Genomic DNA, 21,537 nt, shown 5'->3' with positions numbered 1-21,537 from the left:
ATTCACGCTGACAAACCCTCAGGGTTTGGAGGTGCCGATGTTGGACTGGGGTGTACAAAGTTAAAAATCACACAACACCAGGTTATAGCCCAACAGGTTTATCACCTGATATCACCTGATGAAGGAGCGTCGCTCCGAAAGCTAGTGTGCTTCCAATTAAACCTGTTGGACTATAACCTGGTGTTGTGTGATTTTTAACTTTGTAAACCCTCAGGGGTTTGTGTGTTTTGATCAAGTCATCACCTACTCTTCTAAACTGTGGTGGAAGCAAGCCTGGCCTATCCAAACTTTTCTGACTGGGCAACCCAGCCATTCTAGGGTTAATCTCAGAAACCTTATCAGAACTTCTTGGGATATGGAATTATTGATTTATTGCCACTTGAATTATCTTGGAGATGGTGGTGGTGAGTTATCTTTCTGACCCAGACTCCATGTGCTGTAGGTACACAGAGTATTTAGGAAGGGTCTTCCAGGAATTTGAAGAGTCAGGATGATTTGTGACTTGGAGGGGAACTTGAAGGTGGTGGTGTTTCTACGCATTGTTACATCTGTCTTTCTAGGTGGTAGTGGCTGCAAATTTGGAAGTTGCTGTTAAAGGAGCTTCCCACTGAAGTGTTCTCACTGTGGCAATGAAAGAAAGTCTGCAGCCAATTTGTGCACAGTGAGATCCTAAAAACAGTAATGAGCTAACTGGCCAGTTAAGTCTTTCAGCTGAAGGATAAATATTAACCAGGTTACTGGCTTCCCATCTTTTAGAAGAACTGTTCTAAAATCTTACATATCCATTTGAAATGATGAAATTAGCCTCCATTTAATATCTCATCTAATGATACCATCTCTGATAATAGAGACAGTGAGATCAGTTAATGAAGGGTATGGTTGAGATTGATATCAACAGCATCAGTTCAAGCCCCTCATTCTGGCTGACACAGTTAGTGGTTGCAGAGCTGAAAATGTGTTGCTGGAAAAGTGCAGCAGGCCAGGCAGCATCCAGGGAACAGGAGAATTGACGTTTCGGGCATAAGCCCTTCTTCAGGAATGAGGAAAGTGTGTCCAGCAGGCTAAGATAAAAGGTAGGGAGGAGGGACTTGGGGGAGGGGTGTCAGAAATGCAATAGGTGGAAAGAGGTCAAGGTGAGGGTGATAGGTCAGACTGGGGTGTGGGCGGAGAGGTCAGGAAGAAGATTGCAGGTTAGGAAGGCGGTGCTAGCACCTATTGCATTTCTGACACCTGTTCCCTGGATGCTGCCTGACCTGCTGCGCTTTTCCAGCAACACATTTTCAGCTCTGATCTCCAGCATCTGCAGACCTCACTTTCTCCCCTAGTGGTTGCAGAAGCCATGATCAGCAATCCTATTGTAGAAAAGGGTGGAAAACGAGATACAGCCTTGTATTGGTTATCCACTGCGGTTGGTCCAGCTATGTGGAGACCTCAGAACATTGTTACATCTGGTGTCATGTGAAAGGAGCCAAGAGAGTGGGGCAGTAACACATACCCATACTTCACTATATTCAAATACTGTAGGGTTGATTTACTTGTAAAATGTTTGATCATTGAAATCAGTTACAGCTTGGACATATTCAAACAGTAAGAATTCTACTGTTATTAAACCACCTTAAACAATGCAATGTTCACTCAATACTCATGCAAGCGTCAGCCTGAACTTCATGCTCAAATTCTTTCCATATGTCCTGTTCTCACGATTTAGTTCAAACATGAAGCGCTGAGCCAAAAGCTTAATTCTACGTAAGCAGGAAGAGAGCTTGGAGTACTTCGCAGGAGAGAAATTGAATAGGTAAGCACCCAATTTGGGAATAGGGATGCTGGGATTGCTTCTGAAGATAATATGCAAGTGCAAGATTTAACAAGAGATTTTTGAAATCAGAGAAGAGGGTAACAGAATAGAAGGCAGTGGTTTTTGAATTCAGAGATGGAATGCAGTGGCAAAATAGAATGGCCACATTGGTAGAGTGGAGGGGAGAATCACAATGTTAGTGTCTTGGGTATGTGCAGGGGCAAGTAAGGCAGGATGATTATTTAAGGTAAAATGGGGTGAAGTCAGAAAGTGCTTTGAAAACAAAGGACCTGAATTTTGAACTCCTCAGTCAGTCTGTTGCTGACGTTCGGAGATGAAAGATTAATGGGATTGGAGCCTTCGGAATGATGAAGGTTTCACCATTCCCAACTTTCCAACTGTGACAAAGTAACACTGATTGGTTTTACGATAAAACCATAGCGAGACTAGGTCTATTCGTTTCAAGATTAGAGTGGTGCTGGAAAAGCACAGCAGGTCAGGCAGCATCCGAGGAGCAGGAGAGCTGACGTTTGGGGTGTAAGCTCTTCATCAGGAATCCGAAACGTCGATTTTCCTGCTCCTCGAATGCTGCCTGATCTGCTGTGCTTTTCCAGCACCGCTCTAATCTTGACTTTCATTTCCAGCATCTGCAGTACCCACCTCTGCCCAGTTCTATTCGTTTACACAGACATTGCCGCAAAGGAGTGACGCAGGCGGAGGTCATTCGGCCCATTACATCTACACTGGCTGTCTGAATGAGGTTTGATTTTGTACCAATCCCTTGCCTTTTCCCTGTATTATGGTTCTGTGTTTCTGTAGTCCTGTATACTTATTTCCTCCACGTGGTAAATTCACCTTTCCTTTTTAAATCATTTATCATCTTTATTCCCAACGTCAGAACTGGCGCAAAAAAAATGGGAGTTGAGGTCTGAGCAGATCCATCCATGATCTCATTGAATGGACGGGAAGTGTTTGTAAATACAGATCTCAGTTTCTAATCTCAGATTGTGATACCAGCTCATGTGTCTGTGTTTTTAGTTTGGGTGCAATGTGAATCAAACTTGACTAGTTTTTCTTTGGGGGTTGGGAGGTGGGGGTGTGGGGGTTGAACAAAGTCTGATACCTTGATTGTAAATCATGCTTGACTTCAGGCCAAGGTGTGAACGTTGCCTTCAGACTAAAGAACTACGGAAATAACAATGACACCTACAAGACAAACTGCTACTGGTTGCTTTCTCTTCGGATTCTTCACACAAGCTGATTACAACCAAACCTATCTCCTACTGTGCACAACTATTCTCATTGGGGCTCTTGACAAATAAAAATCTGGAACCCTGCTCCAAAACATTGCTGATGCACGATCAATTGAAAATTTCAAGCATGAGATTGATACTTTTTTTGGTTTGTTAGTTAAGATTATTAGGGGGTTATAGAATCAGGGTGGGTTAATTGCGTTGTCATCAAATTGAATCGTGAAATTGGTTTGCGAGTCTGAAAGGCCTACAAAAAAAATCACCAGTAATGAATTGCCTGAGACAAATATTAACAGTTTACACACACTGTAATAGAGCAACTCCTGATATTATCGAAATTTGTCAGTCATTAGCACCCCCAGACCTATTTATTCCTGACTGTGTATTCAAAAGCTGAAGTCAATCCTTTCTGATTACAAGGGCAGAATGTGCACACTTATAGGTCCATTCTTTGCCGCCTCTTGAGACAAAAAACCCCTCCTGTTTACTCGGTTATAAATGCTACTACTGAATTGCCCGAAACAATTAAGTGCGTTGGAAGAATAAGTATTATCTTACAAAAAAAGAGCAATCATTTGGCATGCGAAACAAATCTATAATCTAAACTACACTGTTGGTGACTTTATTTGTTTATTCTAAATAATGGACGTTACCAGAATGTATTTTTGCCGAATGTTGCCCCTCTGGTAACTGCTGAGATCTGTATTTGTAATATTGTGGCAAAGACGACCCGAACAGCGCTCAGGGAGCAGTCCCGCAATAGAGAGCGGTGAGCTTTGCTTAGTAACGTGAGTGCATTGGATTCAGTTTTGAAGAACTCGGAGAAGAAAGAGACCGCTTTGAACAAAGAAAGCTTGAAAGGAAAAGGCCGGCACTTTTGTCCTTTTGTACATGGCATTGTTTTACGAGACTTATAAAATGCTTTTAAGATGGTACAGTTGGAAGTAAGGCTGGAGTGCGCTGTTTTACTTTGTGAAATAATAATAGGACAGTTCGCTTTTGCACAGGATATTTACGTAGATATCCACTCATAGCAAGTTAACACCCAGAGATCAAGGCATCCGTATTACCAGGAGCTCTGCCCATCACAGCAAAAATATTTCCCCAGCTCGGGCAAATTTCTGCCACTTTTCAAAGTGCTAATGTCCAGTGAAACTTCTTGGGGCAGGTTTTTGCTCGCCGTTCTGCAGCAGTGCAACCCGTTTGAGTTTAAACATCTCTCAAAGTTAAAAGGCTGAAGGCGGCGCCACAAACGGCAGGAACAACCCCCTTTTCTTTATGATTGCTCCCCCTTCCCCAACCACAAAACTCGACCCTTTTGACAGGAACCTGAAAACCTCACTGATTTTGTGAAAACAAAACACAATATCCGTGCCATTTGACTCATCCTTTCTCTCTCTCTCACACACACACACACAAGCTCCCTCTCTGCCCTTGTTCAGTGTCACTTCAGGCGAGGGAACACACATTGTTGAGCCAGTGTTGACAGGTCTGGCAGTATTTGGCTTCTCTCGAGTCGGGTTATTTCCTTTCCCGTTCCTCAGCACCTCTCTCTCACACACACACATATATATTTATAACGGTGTTTAATCACTCATTCCTCAGAAAGTCCGCCTTCTCTGTCGACCCTCTCCTCCCATGCCGGGGGATGGATGCTGCTGCCGGATGGAGCTGGCCATGAGGAGGACCACGGCCAGAGTGCTGGCAGTAGTTGCCCTCCTGGCCAGCAGCGGGCTCTGGCACTGGGCTAGCCCGGCTCGCTCGCCCAGCGCCCCCGGCGGCTGTCTGCTGGGCTCGGGCACCTTGGCTGACTCGAAGCGGCCTCACGGCGTCACCGAGTCCGGCCACAGGTGCCTCGACTGGAGCCGGATCCCGAAGATCGCCGAGAGGTTCCCGAACAAAGGGCTGGGCGATCACGCCTTCTGCCGCAATCCGGACGGACGCCGGAAACCCTGGTGTTTTATCCGAAACCAGCGCGGACGGATCGACTGGGCTTATTGCAACTGCAGACACGGTGGGTACTGGCACTGCCGCTTGAGACAAGGTGAGAAGCTCCCTTTACAAAAAAAAAATGTTGCTTCCTGGGACATTGTGAGTCACTGAAATGTGCACTGACACTGCAAGGCTGCTCCGAATTAGATTATTCTCAATGGGCACGTTCATATTATTAATACTTCTTGTGCAATTTGGAGTACCTGACACCAATAGTGGATATCGATCATCCATAACCTGTTCAGGTGGGTTATAAAGCTAACACTTGCGAGCAGTCACTGACACCCAGGAAGGGAACAGCATAGCCTTGTGACTGTCCAGCTGTACCCATAAAAATACTTAAGACAAAGATAAGCGCCTATTCTCGGTTTGCTAAGAAAGTGTGGCTCTTAGCAAGACAGCTGCGCGCTAAACTATAACCTTTTCAAATGACTTGCCGCACGGACTGATTTTGGGCTTTTCATTGATGGTTGCGATTGCAAATTTACTTCTCAAATAAGCGTTCCTCAGCCTTGACATTTCCGAGTAATGTCTATCAAAAAATATTTCATTCTCCCTGAAAAATTGCGGATTGAGCAAATTCCTGTTTAATGTAAGCAGTAATCCCAGAAAATGAAATGATTGCACTTCAAAAGCTATTAGCATCTTGAATGGATTATATCATATGCAAAACATTTATGAAAGAAGCCAAGGCTCCCTTTATAGAATCTCTAATCGTTACTTACTTTTTAAAAAGTAATATTAGGTTGTTCAAATGGAATGCGTCTTTGGCAGGACCTCATTTGTACCGTTTGTAAATGTTATTTGGACATGTATAGTATTTCTGACCAGATCTTTGGCTCTATAACCGAGTATTAGTGACTTGCTATCATTTCTTCGCATAGAAATCTATTCGTTGGTCTATTTAGCCATTTATATTGTCGCAAACGCTTGAACATTAAATGTTAGCAAATACACAATTAGCTTAAAATAATTGTCTTATGTTTGAAAGCACTTTCTAAAGAAAACCCCTTCGTTTTCTTAGGCTTATTTCCCCCACAGTATGTTGCTCACGATGTGTCTTTGTAATCAAACCCACAGACATATAAAGAGTAATTGCCCATTATGCTATAAAGCAAGGTGGCAGGAGATCCTTCCGTCAGCTGTACTGTTCCATAAACTTTACACAGAATACCCAGCACAGACTAAATCTCTGAAAGTTGGCCCATGCCTGTCTTTACACTCCGCATAAACCTCTTCACGTGCCCATTCATCCTTTCAAAATGACCTTTGATTCCTTTACCAGTGTTTTTCCAGCTTCCCTTTAAATGTATCTACTGTATGTTATTCACTTTAACAGCTCCATGTAAGAGCAAGTTCCACACTCACGCACACTGGGCAAAATACTCGATCGCAAATTCCCAATTGGACTTGTTTGTGCCTGTCTTATTTTTTTTGCCTTTGGCTGTGCTGACTCAGCCCAATTTTACCATGCGATTTCATCCTTAATAATGGATTCTAAAATCTTTCAAATGACCGAGGTCAGGCTAACTGGCCTATACTTTCCTGCATTTTGCCACCTCCCTTTCTTAAACAAGGGTGTTACATTAGCCATTTCCTAGTCCTCTAGAATCCGCCCCAGACTATAATGATTTCTGAAAAATCACACCAATGTCTCTACAATCTCCTTAAACATTCTGACGAGTAGCCCATCTGGTCGGAATGATTTAAAAACCTTCAGACTTTTCAGCTTCCCCAGCAACTTAGCCCTCGTGATGGCCACTATACTCACCTCTGCACCCTGACTCTCTTGAGGTATGGAATGGACACATCTTCTCCACACCCACCCTATCAATTCTTCTTAAATAGCGTTATCTTTTTGTAGAAACATTCCTGATATTTATTTCCTCAGAGCTCTTGTATCCTTGTGAAGTTTGTTTAAAAATTTTTCAGTTTTCTTTACCCTTTTTGCAATATTGAGAAGAACTGTGCTCAATGCTCCCAATGTGGATTAGCTAAGCTTCTATATAAATTAACACAACATCTCTGCTTTTTAATTCTGTCCCTCTATCAGTTTGTTTGTGTTTTTACATTTTTTCATCTTAAATTTTATTTCTAGTGAATTATGTATCTGTGCCCTTAGATCCCTTTGCTCTTCCACCCCATTTAAGAATTCATTCATTGAGTTATTATTGTCTCATGTTCTGAGATACAGTGAAAATTGGTGTTTTGCATGTTATACAGGCAGATTGTATCATACAAAGTGCATCAGGGTAGCAGAACAGAGTGCAGAATGCAGTGTTACAGCCACAGAGGAGGTGCAGAGAGGGGAGGTCAGAATTGAGCGGTCAGTTCAAAAGTCTGATAACAGCAGAGAAGAACCTGTTCTTGGATCTGTTCATATGTGTATTCAAACTTTTATATCTTCTGCCCAATGGAAGAGCATGGAAGAGAGTGTAATCGGGTCTTTTATTATGTTGGTTGATTTCCTGAGGCAGTGGGAAGTATAGATGGAGTCAGTGGATGGAAGACTGGTTTGTGTAATGGGCTGAGCTGAGCTCATGACTCTCTGTAGCTTCTAATGGCCTTGGAAAGAGCAGTTGTCCTACCAGACTGTGCTGCATCCAGATAGGACGTATTTAAGGTCTGAAGAGGGTAATTTTAAATTCCCCCACAAACCACCTGCCCCCCCCCCCCCAACCCAATACTTCTGAAGTTGAAGTCAGTGGGATGTTAAAGGGTTAAAAATGTATTCCGAACTCTCCTGGAATCAACTTAGAGAGAGTGAGGACTGCAGATGTTGGAGGTCAGTTGAAAAATGTAGTGCTGGAAAAGCACAGCTGGTCAGGCAGCAATTGAGGATCAGGAGAGTTGATGGTTTGAGCATCAGCTCTGATGGAATCACCCTGTTTCTGATATAAATGGGACATGGGTCAGACAATCAAATGGTGAATCAGATGTTGGAAGAGAAAGTGTTAAAAGTTGAAGCTTTTAAGGAGACGGCATCCACCTATTTTTGCTGTATATTTTTAACCCATGTTGGCAATGTTGCTCATTGTAGCAGTGAAGTGTGAGTGGGCCATAACAGAAACAGTAGTGTAAGGAGACATAGAAGTGGCTCAGTGTGCTTCCACTTTTCATCTTTGGCCTCCCCTTCACATTATACTCCATGTGGTCTCTCACATTCTCCTGGTTGAGTCCACACCTCCACAGGTAGAACAGATTTTGGTAGGGTCCTCACAGGCTCCAAAAAAACAGAGGATGTTGATTAAGAGCATCTCAATAGCCTGAGCAAGAAAACATAATATACTAAAGACAAAGGTGCTGCGCCATGTACAAGTGCTATACAGTTTGTTTAGCTCAGTTGGTTAGGTTGCTAGAATGAGGTATAGAATAGCACCAAAATTGCAGGCTTAATCCCCATACAGGTAATGGGGTGCTTCCTTACTTTGCCACATAATCATATCATTGTTTCAGCCATGATGGACAATTCTTGGACAATGTTAATGCTACATAGAGAGTGGCAGAGGAGGGAATGTAGTTGAAGAGAAATAAGTGCTATAAAGAGGAAAAATTGTTATTTGTAACAGCATTTTTATCTGGTGTGGTATGCAATATTATGCTCTTGAAGATTCTCTTTCATTTTTAATTGACCCCCACATCAAAATCATTGACATAGACTGTGAACAATTGGAGCCCAAGAATACTACACTAGTCACAACCTGCCAATCTGATTTGTTTATTCCTCCTCTCTATTTTCTGTCCGTTAATCAATCCTCAATTGATGCTAGTATATTACCCCCAATCCCATGCAGCTTTGTTCACTAACCTCCTGTTTGAAAACATTTCAGAAAAGGTTTTCTGTAAACCTAAGTACAGCAGGTCCATCACTTCCTCTTACCGACTCTGTCAGTAACACCCCTCAGGTTTGTCAAACATGATTTCCCTTTCATAAATCCACGATGATTCTGTACAGTCAGATAATTTCTTCAGATTGAATAATCAATTATAATAGGTTTCAGTAGTTTCTCTACTGTTGAGGTCAAGCTAACAGGTCTGTAGTTCTCTGTTTTCTCTTTACTCCCTTTCTTAAGCAGTGAAGATATATTTACAACCTTCAAACTTATAATTTTTATAATTGATAGAATTTTGAAAGATTATCACCAATGCATTCACTATCACTGTAACCATCTCATTCAACACTCCAGGATAAAGGTCATTGGGTCCCAGGGATTTTGTCAACTTTCAATCCTATTAAATTATTCAATATAATTTTAGTTATATAAATGCTAATTTCTTTCAGTTTCATACTCTTGCTAGACCCTTGGGTCTTAATTATTTCAGGGAGATTTATTGTGTCTTTCTCTGTGAAGACAGGCAGATAGTCATTGTGTAGCTTCTCTGCCATTTCTTTATTTAGCATGATAAATTCTCCTGTCTCTGTAATGGACCCACACTTGTCTTTGCTAATCTTTCCTGTTTATGAATCTGCAGAGGATTTTACCATGTATTTTTATGATATTTTTGATTTTATTAGTCATATTCCATTCTGTCTTTCTTTATCACTTTGTTCTTCTATGTGAATTCTAAAATTCCATGGCACTGCCATCCTCTAGGAATAAAAAGGCACAAATACCACATGCTCCTCTCACCATAGAAGACTATGAAGACATCAGTGGGCTTAGCCAAATTTTCTTTCTTGCCATCCATTTATCTTCTATATTTCATATGTTTTCCCATTTTGTTTACCATTAAAGTTCTAGGAAGCGAAGCAAATCTGTACATTCACAGTTAAATCACAAAGGCATGTCAATATCATTGTTACTGGGCAATTAACATATTGAAATTGACAAACCAATTTCTTGGATTGTTGCTTGTTTTCAGTTGGTGCTTAAATGTGCAAGTCGGTGGGTCAGGCAAACGTTTGCCACTATGTCAATATCCGGATTTAAGTCTCCTCCAATCATTCCCAAATCCACATGCTTTTGTATTTTAAAATTCAATCCTATTTTCCTAAACGAGGAAATACACACCAAAAAGTATAAATTAGCTTCAAATTATACACAGAATGTGAAACAAAGATAGGGAAAGAAAAATTGTATTGAGAGAAATAAGAGGCAGGTGAGTAAATTTTTTAAAAATTCTTTATTAAATGTTCAAAAATTAATAAATTCTGCAGCAATAAGAGGTCACAATACATAATTGAATTGTCACATTCAGAAAGGTTGTTCAAAAGTGATTAAGACTAATTACATAATTGAGACTGGTACCACAAGAAGGGAAGTGCAATACACCATTGTGTTGATTATATATGTATTCAAAATAATGTTAAAGATCCTGGCAGATAGGTTGAAAGAGATTACAAGCCAATTAACCTCTCAATAGTCTTAGTAATGCATTGGGCTGCTCCCTCATTACAGAGAGACAACTGGTGGTCGTTTAATCTGAGATTACCACACCTCAGGCAAGGAGAGAGGTTGAGAAGGACAGTCCTTAATGATAACCTCAGTTGGTTCAGGAAATGAACCCATACTGTCAGTACCACGCTGCATCACAAATCAGCTATCCAAACTAATCGACCTCTGAATCACAAAATAGGCTGCACTCAATCAGATTTAGGAAGGGTAACAGAACTAAAGAGGCCATGGAAATAATGAATGTGTTCAGTGAAAGAAAGAAGCACTGCACACCAAAAAATGTACACCCACTTTGTGGAGTTTGAAAAGGTTTCCTTTTTGGTGAACAGTGCGAGAGGGGATTAAAATTGACTGGAGAGATTAAAAAATAATTGTAGATCTATACATGAGACTGCTACAATCAGAACAATATTTGGTGAACCTGAAATAAGCAAAGACAGGTAGTCAGAACTGCAAGAGCCATGGACTCAAAATGTTCAACTCTGTTTTTCTCTCTGCAGATGCTGCCAAACCTACTGAGTTTCTCCAGCACTTGCTGTTTTTGTTGACTCCAGATCTTTAGCATCCGCAGTTCTGTGCTTTATTTCGGTGAACCTGAACCTTGTAGAATTGGACACAGGGTGAGACAAGGTTGTTGACTATCACTATTGCTCTTTAATATTTATGAAGAAACCATGATATAAGATACACTAGATGAAATACAGAAAGATGTCACATTGGGAGGAGAATGAGTTAGTGAAATTTACAGACAACCAGTGGTTAGTAGCTAGCACAGCAGAAGATCCAGGCGGCACGGTGGCAGTGGGCGGCATGGTGGCACAGTGGTTAGCACTGCTACCTCACAGCGCCAGAGACCTGGGTTCAGTTCCTGCCTCACGTGACTGACAGTGTGGAGTTTGCACATTCTCCTCGTGTCTGCGTGGGTTTCCTTCGGGTGCTCTGGTTTCCTCCCACAATCCAAAGATGTGCAGGTCAGGTGAATTGGCCATGCTAAATTGCCCGTAGTGTAAGGTGAAGGGGTAAATGTAAGGGAATGGGTCTGGGTGGGTTGCGCTTCAGCAGGTCGGTATGGACTTGTTGGGCCGAAGGGCCTGTTTCCATAATGTAAGTAATCTAATCTAATCTACACTTATCAGTAAAATGAAGGAAGTGGGGATTGCTTACAGAATGATCATTAACTCATAAAGGATGAAAAATATGAAGATTGAAAGATGAATTGGTAGGAATGCAAAGTTCAAGGTAAATGGTCAATGGCTGGGTCACGTAAACGGATACATTCACCATAGAGGACTGATTTCTCATTGGAGAAAGGTGACCGGTGGTGAGTTTAACCTGAAAGTCAATATGCCTCAGATGTTGGTTGTGGGTTGGGGGCAAGGGTTAGATGGCAGGATGTTCAGGGTGACCTCAGCTATTATGAGAATTGAACCCATGCTGTTGGTACTACTCTACATTGCAAATCAGCCAACTGAGCTAACTGTCTTCTACTGAGCCGAGAGTCACAATATAAATACCTAGGAAACTTAATGAAAGAGGTACGTTTTACCTACTATTCAAAGTTTGAGAGAAGATTTGTAGCTTAGGTGCTTGTTGTTGTGGTTTTGTTCGCCGAGCTGGGAATTTGTGTTCCAGACGTTTTGTCCCCTGTCTAGGTGACATCCTCAGTGCTTGGGAGCCTCCTATGAAGCATTTCTGTGATGTTTCCTCCGGCATTTATGGTGGTTTGTCTCTGCCACTTCCAGTTGTCAGTTCCAGCTGTCCGCTGCAGTGGCCGGTATATTGGGTCCAGGTCGATGTGTTTGTTGATAGAATCTGTGAATGAGTGCCATGCCTCTAGGAATTCCCTGGCTTTTCTCTGTTTGGCTTGTCCTATAACAGTAGTGCTGTCCCAGTCGAACTCATGTTGCTTGTCATCTGCGTGTGTGGCTACTAAGGATAGCTGGTCGTGTCGTTTCGTGGCTAGTTGGTGTTCATGGATACGGATCATTAGCTGTCTTCCTGTTTGTCCTATGTAGTGTTTTGTGCAGTCTTTGAATGGGATTTTGTACACTACGTTGGTTTTGCTCATGCTGGGTATCAGGTCCTTTGTCCTGGTGAGTTGTTGTCTGAGAGTGGCTGTTGGTTTGTGTGCTGTTATGAGTCCTAGTGGTCGTAGTAGTCTGGCTGTCAGTTCAGAAATGTTCTTGATGTATGGTAACGTGGCTAGTCCTTTGGGTTATGGCATGTCCTCATTCCATTGTCTTTCCCTTAGGCATCTGTTGATGAATTTGTGGGGTTATCCGTTTTTGGCGAATACATTGTAGAGGTGTTCTTCTTCCTCTTTTTGCAGTTCTGGTGTACTGCAGTGTGTTGTGGCCCTTTTGAACAGTGTCTTGATGCAACTTCTTTTGTGTGTGTTGGGGTGGTTGCTTTCATAGTTCAGGACTATGTATACCTTTGTGGTGAATTCTCTGTTTGATATTCGCTGTACCATCACGTCTAGCAATGGGAGTTGGTTGTCCTTTTCTTCCTCTCTAGTGAATCTGATTCCTGTGATTGTGGTGTTGATGATCCGGTGTGTTTTCTATTTCTGTGTTTTTAATGATTACAAAGGTGTTACCTACTATCTCAAAGAAGGAATGTGAGGTCAGTAGGCAGTTGGATAGAGGGAGGGAATTCCAGAACTAATGGCTGAGGCAACTGAAAGTGTGGTCACCAATGGTGGAGTTAATAAAATTGGGATGTTCACACAGCCAGAATTAAATGAGCACTAAGAATTTCAAAACAGGATTGAGAATTTTAAAATTAAGAGAGCTATTAACCAGGAGCCAAGATAGGTTAGTAAGCACAGGACTTGATGCAAATTGAAACAGTTGAGTTTTGAATGATATTGAATTTAGAAACGATGAAATGAAGAAGACTAGTCAGGAGTGGATTTGAATAGTTAAGTCCAGGGATAATGAGGACACAATTGAGGGTTTCAAAAACAGATAAGCTGCAACATTTGGATATCTCATCAAGGGGTAACAGTAAATCAGAAATAGGAGGAGGACAATGAGAGATCCTTGGAGCACACAAACGATAACAATGCGAAGAAGAGATTGCATTGCATCCTTAACTATAGTTTGCATATGCCAAACAGTTCATAAATACATAAGATATAGGGGCAGAATTAGGCCATTCGGCCCATCGGGTCTGCTTTGTTATTTGATCATGGCTGGTATGCTCCTCACCCCTATTTCTCTGCCTTCTTCCCATAACCCTTCAAATCTGTCTAACTCCTCCTGAAATTTACCCACTGTCCCGGGTCTACTGTACTTTGGGGTAGTGAAATCCACAGAGTCACAACCCTTTTGGAAAAGTAGTTTCTCCTCAACTCTGTTTTAAATTTGTGACCCCTTATAGTTAGACAATGACCTAGAATGCCCCTCAAGAGGAAGAAACTGCTCCACGCGTATTTTATCCATACCTTTTATTATCTTGAATACCACAATTTGATCTGCCCAGATTCTTCTAAATTCAGACTAAACTGTTTAGTCTCTCTTCATATGACAGATTCCTCATCTCTGGGATCAATCTAATGAAGCTCCTCTGAACTGCCTCCAATGCTTCTACATTTTTCCTCAAATAAGGGGACCAAAACTGTGCAGAATGCTACTCCACGTGCAGACTCACCAATGTCTTGTATAGTTGCAACAATATTTCTTTACCGTTATATTCTATTTCTTTAGCTATAAAAGCCAACATTCCATTCTTTTTCTTTATTACCTGCTGTACCCTCATGCTAAATTTTTGTGACTCATGAACAAGGACGCCCAGATCCCTCTGCACCAGAGCACCCCGAAATCTCTCCCCATTTAGATAAAAGGTCACCTTTCCAATTTTTTTGACCAATGTACATGATCTCACATTTATCCACACTAAACCCCATCTGCCACATTTTGGCCTAGTCTCCTAGCCTACCTCTGTCCATTTGTAAGGTTCTTATTTCCTCATTGCAATTTATTGTCCTGCCTATTTTCATGTCATCTGTAAATTTGGCTGTAGAGCCTTCTATCCCTGTATCCTAGTCATTGATGTGGATTGTAAACAGCTGGGGTCCAAGGACCGAACCACGTGGCATGTTCCACTAGTTACATCTTGCCATCCAGAAAAAAAATCCATTTATCCCGACTCTGTCTTCTGTCCATCATCCAGTCATCTATCCAAGCAAATAAATTACCCCTAATTCCATGTGATCCAACCTTGTGAATTAACCTTTTGAGTGGCATCTTATCAAACGCCTTCCGGTTGTCCAGATATATTAATTCTACAGGATCTTTATTATCCACTTTGCTTGTTACATCTTCAAAGAACTCTAGCAAATTGTCAATCATGATTTGCCTTTCATAAAATCATGCTGACTCCGATGGATAGTGTTTTGCCTTTCCAAATTACCTGAAATTGCTTCCTTTTTAATTGATTCTAGCACTTTCCCAACAACAAATGTTAAACTAACTGGTCTGTAATTTCCCACATGTTGCCTCCCTCCTTTTTTTGAATAAGGACAAGTTACAAACATGTCATTGGATGCTTCTAACTTCATTTTGAATATAAAAATTGTGTTGTGTTGAATGCAAACCACACTTCAAAATAAGTTATCTAATAAGTCTTGTATTAACACTGGAGGAAAAACAAATTGTACTGTATATATTTTCCAAATACATTTACAAGAGATGCCAATTCAATGATTTCTTTAACGGTTTGTGCTTGATACTGAATAATGAAACCTCTTCAATATTTAGATACAATCCAATTCTTTCTACAGATTGATAGAACATAATTCATACCAATCCCTTCTAGAGACAGATAGAGCAAGACTCAGACCAACCCCCATTATGTCTCGGCATAGCGTGATTCACATGAAACATTCCTCCAACCAACTTTGTAAGTCACAACATTTGTACCAGCTGTGAAGATTTCAAAGGTTTTATGCCCATTGAGATTTATGTTGGAATTGTTTCAAATTTATGTTGGGACTGTTTCAGTTTGACATCGTCTGGAATAAATTTGAACTAAAATCTCAGATTGAAAAGTTTGTTCCTTCAACATATTATGTGCCTATTTATGTAATAAAATGTTAATTCTCTTCATAACACTTTGATAAAAACACTTCATATTAATATTGTGTACATATATTGTTTGCAACTATGGTAAAGCCAATCATACTATGTGTGGTTTCCAATAGCATAGAAAGATTCAAATAAGAAAGCAAGTTACCTTTTAATGTGGAATTGAAAAATGAGACACATGTTTAGAACATGCATCTGTAAGTGAATATGATATTTCACTTCAGTAATGGCAAGGCATGAAATGTTTTATATGACAATTTAAAAGAAAAAGGATGAGTAGGGGTTTGGAGCCATTGTGTGATAATGTACGTATTTTCTTCTGGTATATTGAAAAAGAGGACATTGAGCTTTAAACTGGGATAGACATAAGAGTAAAACAATTGCAAGTGCTTCTCAAGTTTAGTGGTTTGGTATGAATATTCTGAAACAAGACACAGTTCCAAAATGAGTTCAATAAGAACATTGCTTTCCCTGTTGTTATGTTTCAATGTTACTTTTATGTAAAATAAAAATGACTTAAAGAATGTTTGGTGTATCATTGTTAGTGACACTGAAATATTAACTATTCCTGCTTAAAATAACTTGGCAAACTTCACTAATACTCTAGTGATGTTGACATCAAAATTTTCTTTGTAGTTTTGAAACTCATAAAATATATTCTTGAAAATTTGTACTATCCAAATTTTAAAGTGAAAGGCATTGTAAATGTTTTTGTATAAATGCATTTGGAGCTAGAGAGACCAGCTGAGACAACAGGTTCAAATGTTGCTTTTTGTGTGAAGAGACCTGAACTTGAGTTGAGTCTAAATCAATACGCTGCAAACCTTGCCTGGTTACTGGCTATAAGGATAATTAGTGAACTAACTTTGAGCAGTTTCCATTTAGTCCCAGTGGATCCTTGTTTATGGATATAGCCTAATTGTCACAATGTAATCACTGTTGATTGCTATAGGAACTCCTCTGGTTCACTAATACCATCTAGGGAAGGAAATCTGCCATTCTTTCTTAATCTGCCCTACTTGTGATTCCTTGGCTTTTAATTGCCCTGTGGGTAATTGCAGATAGGCATTGATGGATTGCCCACATCCCTTGAATGAATAAAAGAAAGGGATGGTACAATGTTCATGGTCAAAAACCATTGTTCATTATTTGGGATAGATCATGGGGCATTATTGCCTGTAAGACTGCAGATGCTGGGAGTCAGAATCGATAAAATGTGGGTCTGGAAAGGCACAGCAGGTAAGGCCCAATCCTGATGAAAGGTCCTGACCTGAAATGTTGACTTCCCTGCTGCTCCGATGCTCTCTGACATGTTGTGCCTTTCCAGCTCCATGTTTTGTCTGTAAATTACTATTTGTGAATCTCAGAAAGCAGTAGAGATTAACTATTATAATGGCCACTCCAGGACTGTGCTGTTTCCATGGCTGGCTTGCTTTTTAAACCAGGACAAGCTACCAGAAGATATGGCTTGAGGGGATAGTTTGTACAACATACATGGCTGACCGTGACTCCCACTCTTACCACTGTATTTGAAAGACAAGTAAACTATTTGATCACATTATGAATACACCACTAGTGCCATCAAGTCCTGGAGTGGGATTTGAACCTAGAACCAATGGAACAGATTCAGGGGTGCCACCCAATGCAACACAAGACTTTCACACGTCAGAGGAAAGTTTGAAGCGTTAGTGCTCAGTAGTTGGTCCTTGTGATATTTGATTCTATACTAGCCTTTTAAGTCTGAAGATTCAAGCTTCACTGCTGGATTTATACACACAGGATAAGAACTTCTGCTCTGGTTACAAACTGGGCAGAACTTGTATTGGTTTTCCGAGGTTTTACTGCTCCACTTTCGCTCAAACTTGTTCATATAGTACGAAATTTAGACATTCCATGAACTGCTGTTTCAAAATGTGATATAGATAAGAAATGTTCCTTAAAATATTTTTGATATGCTCAAGCATGATAATTTCACACAGTTTTACTTGTTCACCTGTAGATGGACTTAATCACAAAAATATGCTTTTGTAATCCCTGTTTAATTCACTACCTGTGAGTAAGCCTATATAAATAAGTGGAATTTAGATCTTTTAAACTAAAATAACTTGTTATTAGTTTTTTTGATGCAAAATAGTCATTTTGTTTCCTTAAAAAAAATATTAGTGCACTTGTGTATGAAGAGGCAGCTCAATTTTAAGAATCTTTTCAAAAGCCTAAAAATGCATGCATTTGGCATAAACTTGTCGAGATGATCAGTTCAAACAAGGTAGTGAACTATGGCTAGGCTTTTGGGCAGGGCTATCTTTTGACACACTGAATTTTAAACTAATGCAAAAACTCCTTTTGTGTTGGATGCAATTTGTGCTAAACTTTTTTGTGAAACTATCAGTTAGGATTTGCAATGTGTCCGGCATTATTGGATGGTGGAAGTAGGAAATTGGATTTAAAGCTGACAGAGTGACAATTGTAGAGTAATGGGGAAAGAGTGGGGGAGTGGGATAATCTAGATGGCTCTGGAATAGGAATCAGCATGGACTCAACGGGGTTGAATGGCCTTGTTCTGTATTGCCCCATTGCCAATGGTAGTCTTAGCTCAGTTGGTAGAACTGTTACCTCTCACTCAAGAGGCTGGTTAAAGTTCCACAGCAGAACATGGGCACACCCAACCTAGGGGGACGGCATACTGAGGGCATACTCTGCTTAAAATGAGATATTAAACCAAAGCCCAGCTGTCCTCGCAGAACGATACGAAAGATCCTATTTTGAAGAAGAGCAGGCCAAAATTTATCCCTCAGTCTATATCACAGACAGCAGTCAGCAGCTTGTGAGCCTGCTTGGGGTTGTCCTAGCAGAGGGGAGAGCGATATCACGTGTAGAAAGCCCCCAGCATGTAGGCTATAGAAGAACTGTAATGTTTAGCTTTATTTCTTTATTTACCTAATTTATACTATGAAATGCTGTAAAGTAGAACTTTTGGCTTTTTAATTTATTTTTCCAGTTTTGCACCCAGTCTATTTAAGTACCTAAGATTTGTACCTGGGTACAAATGATGCCGTGTGTGGCAACATTGTACACTTTTCACTGTACTCCTTTTGTACTTGAGTACACAAGACAATAAACCTAATTTTAATATCACAAAAGCAAATCATCAAAAATAAATAACAAAATGTCATTATCACGTTGCTGGGTGTGAAAACTCACTGTGCACAAATTGGCTGCTGCATATCCAACATTGCAAAAACGTTAAGAGGCTAATTCTTCTCTGTTTTTGATGAAGTCCAAGTTGTGTTGAGTTTTTTGGAGGGATGTTCACAGCAAAGCCTGGCACATTTGCTCATCCTATCTCACAAAAAAATCACTGTATTATCTACCCTGCTCCCATTGCACTTCTCACATACGATTGCCACCTGATGTTACCACACAACAACATGATGCAGCAGATATCTGCCCAAATGCCAGCATTCCTTGCATGCATGCCATGTTTAAAAGCCCATTGTATACCCAGATGAGGACTGGCATTAAAATGTTGCCCTGCTAGTTGATGGGCAGAATCAGAACATGGTGGAAAAGGGGAAGATGGATGTGACAGAGAAGTGTTTCTTCCCAGTGGACTAGAAGAGGCTGTGCCAGCAGACAATGCCAACCTGGTTATTGCCATCTCCAGGAATGCCCAGAAATGCAGGAAGCACGTCAATGACCTTCTTCATTCTGCTAGGGTAAATGTTACACTCTACTCTCTTCCACCTCTCACCAAGCCTCCTGTTCTGCCAATCTCACAACTGTATGCCACACTTGCTTTCACCGCTCTTGCCTTCCTCCTCTCCAAACCTCTGCAACAATAACTTTGCGTACCCTCTGTGCTGCCTCCTCAGGCCTTCAAGTCATCTCACCACTGTTATGCCACATAGACCAGTGCCAACTGCTGTGCCATGGTATTCTCACCTAATGGACCTATTTTGTTTGTTGCATGAGCAGACAGCTCTTAGAGGGCAGAGAAGGGATGATGGGTGCCCCACATCCATGTCCCAGATGGAAAGAATCCAGGCCCTTGCAGGAAATGACTGGGAGTGTATATATGGGAATGCACAAGCATCCATGTCCGGTAAAACTGAGTAAGTACCACTCTTCATTCCGCTACATCTCTCACAGTATATGCTCTGTCGCTCTCAATCTAACACATCTAACCACTGGCCACAATGTTTTTTTTTCTTTTTTCCTGCAGGTTCCACTAACATTCTCATGGTCTCTGCAGAGAAATGGCCAGCCTCACCAGAAGCCCCTCCCATCCTCAACGTCCGAGGATGAGAGTTCCGAAGCCTCAGAGGAAGCACTGGCAAGGCTGCCTCCTGTACCTTCCCACCGGTCCAGATACTGATAGCCCCATGGGAAGCGAAGACATGGAGTATGGGTACACAATCTGGTGAGCACTTTACAATGACAGCTCTGCAACTGATCGTGGAAGAAACACTACAGGTTGCTGGCACTAGGAGGTCTTTTCACTCTGAGCTTGGTGGGAGTCTGGAATTCACTTCCTGGGAGGATAGTTAAGATGGGAAACCTCACAGCCTTTTAAAAATACTGGAATGTGTGCTTAAATATCCTGAAAGTCTAGGCAATAGGCTATCTGCTAGAAAATGGGACTAATGTGAATTTAGAGTAGTTTCTCATCGATGGACTGAAAGGCCATGACTCAGCCGCAGACTAGGCACAGGGTCAGCCACAGGCAGGAGACTGCAGTGAATCCTGTGATTCTTTGGTTGCTTCCATGGATGAATTGGGGTCTGTCATGGAAAGCCAGGTTCCGCACCCTCAGGATTTGCTGGAGATGGGCAAACACTTGCACTCCATAGCCTGAAGCACTGAGGGCATGGTGATAGGCGGACAGGGAATCTGGCAACACCATTCCAGGTACTCCCTCCTCACAAGGAACCAGGGTGGGACCCACACGCAGGCCCCTCCCAACTCAGGGACACCACAGACTTGACCATGTGCTTCGCTTCCCCCCTTCCAACCGATGTAATATCAACCCGAGGAGACTCAAGGTGATACCTTTAGAGCGTCTGGCCTGTCCAGCCACAAATGCCTCTGGGATTGCTTCACCAAACTTCCAGGGCCATGGGCTCCACTTTCGAGTAGGATCCCTGCAGCCCAGCTGCAGAACCAGAAAGTACACTGAGAGGTAATGGGAGGTAAAGAAAGAAGAAGACCTATTGAGGGCATTTTAGTGAAAAGGTTTGTATATCACTAATGCTTTCTGCATAAATGTTCTTGGTGTTAACTGCCATGTGGTTGTGAGTCTCTCTTTGTAGGTGGTAAATGCTTTCTGCTGCAAATGTGTTGCTGGAAAAGCGCAGCAGGTCAGGCAGCATCCAAGGAACAGGAGAATCGACGTTTCGGGCATAAGCCCTTCTTCAGGAATGAGGAGAGGGAGGAAGAGAGCTTCTTCAAGGAAGGCATCCTTGTAAGAGGATTCGCAGTAGGTTAAAATCTTCGAGGAGAAAGTGAGGGCTGGAGATGCTGGAGATCAGAGCTGCAAATGTGTTGCTGGAAAAGCGCAGCAGGTCAGGCAGCATCCAGGGAACAGGAGAATCGACGTTTCGGGCATAAGCCCTTCTTCAGGAATGAGGAGAGGGAGGAAGAGAGCTTCTTCAAGGAAGGCATCCTTGTAAGAGAATTCGCAGTAGGTTTCTGTCAATACTTGACCACAGATGAGGCTCCATGGATGGGGGTCTGTGTTGACAGCCTATTGCATCATCTGGAAGCCAGGGGGAACAATATTTACACATAGCATTGGATCATTGTGACATCATTGTCCCGCTTTGCTGCACATCCCTAATATTTGGCTCCCTCTGTGGACCAAGGGGAAATGTTAAAGAGTGACTGTGCTGGAGAGGTACATCATACAGGGAGGGTCTATGCTGCAGGATAGCCTGGGAGTAGCCAGCCAGTGTGCTGCACATTGTATGGCTCCGTGACCAATGTTCTTTCCCATTCCCTTTGGTCAGTGTTTA

General features: G+C 41.6%; 1 protein-coding gene across 3 annotated transcripts in view; it reads left to right on the top strand.

The window, feature by feature from the left end:
• Positions 1-3,600: 3,600 nt before the first annotated feature.
• The window catches only part of prss12 (serine protease 12), a 144,759-nt gene continuing 126,822 nt past the window's right edge, over positions 3,601-21,537 (top strand). Inside the window, exon 1 of one of the 3 annotated variants that reach the window (XM_043696809.2) lies at positions 3,601-5,062. In XM_043696809.2, coding sequence (XP_043552744.1) covers positions 4,687-5,062 — 376 coding nt within the window. In that variant the 5' untranslated portion in view covers positions 3,601-4,686. Of the gene's footprint in view, positions 5,093-19,804; positions 19,947-21,537 lie in introns of those variants that run through there. The other 2 variants (XM_043696805.2, XM_043696812.2) reach the window with 2 other exon arrangements.

The sequence above is a fragment of the Chiloscyllium plagiosum genome, unplaced genomic scaffold (genome assembly GCF_037043375.1).
Source record: "Chiloscyllium plagiosum isolate Xiang-an unplaced genomic scaffold, Cpla_swu_hap1 HiC_scaffold_1, whole genome shotgun sequence".
Lineage (NCBI taxonomy): Eukaryota > Metazoa > Chordata > Chondrichthyes > Orectolobiformes > Hemiscylliidae > Chiloscyllium > Chiloscyllium plagiosum.
This window is presented reverse-complemented; position numbering and strand designations above follow the sequence as displayed.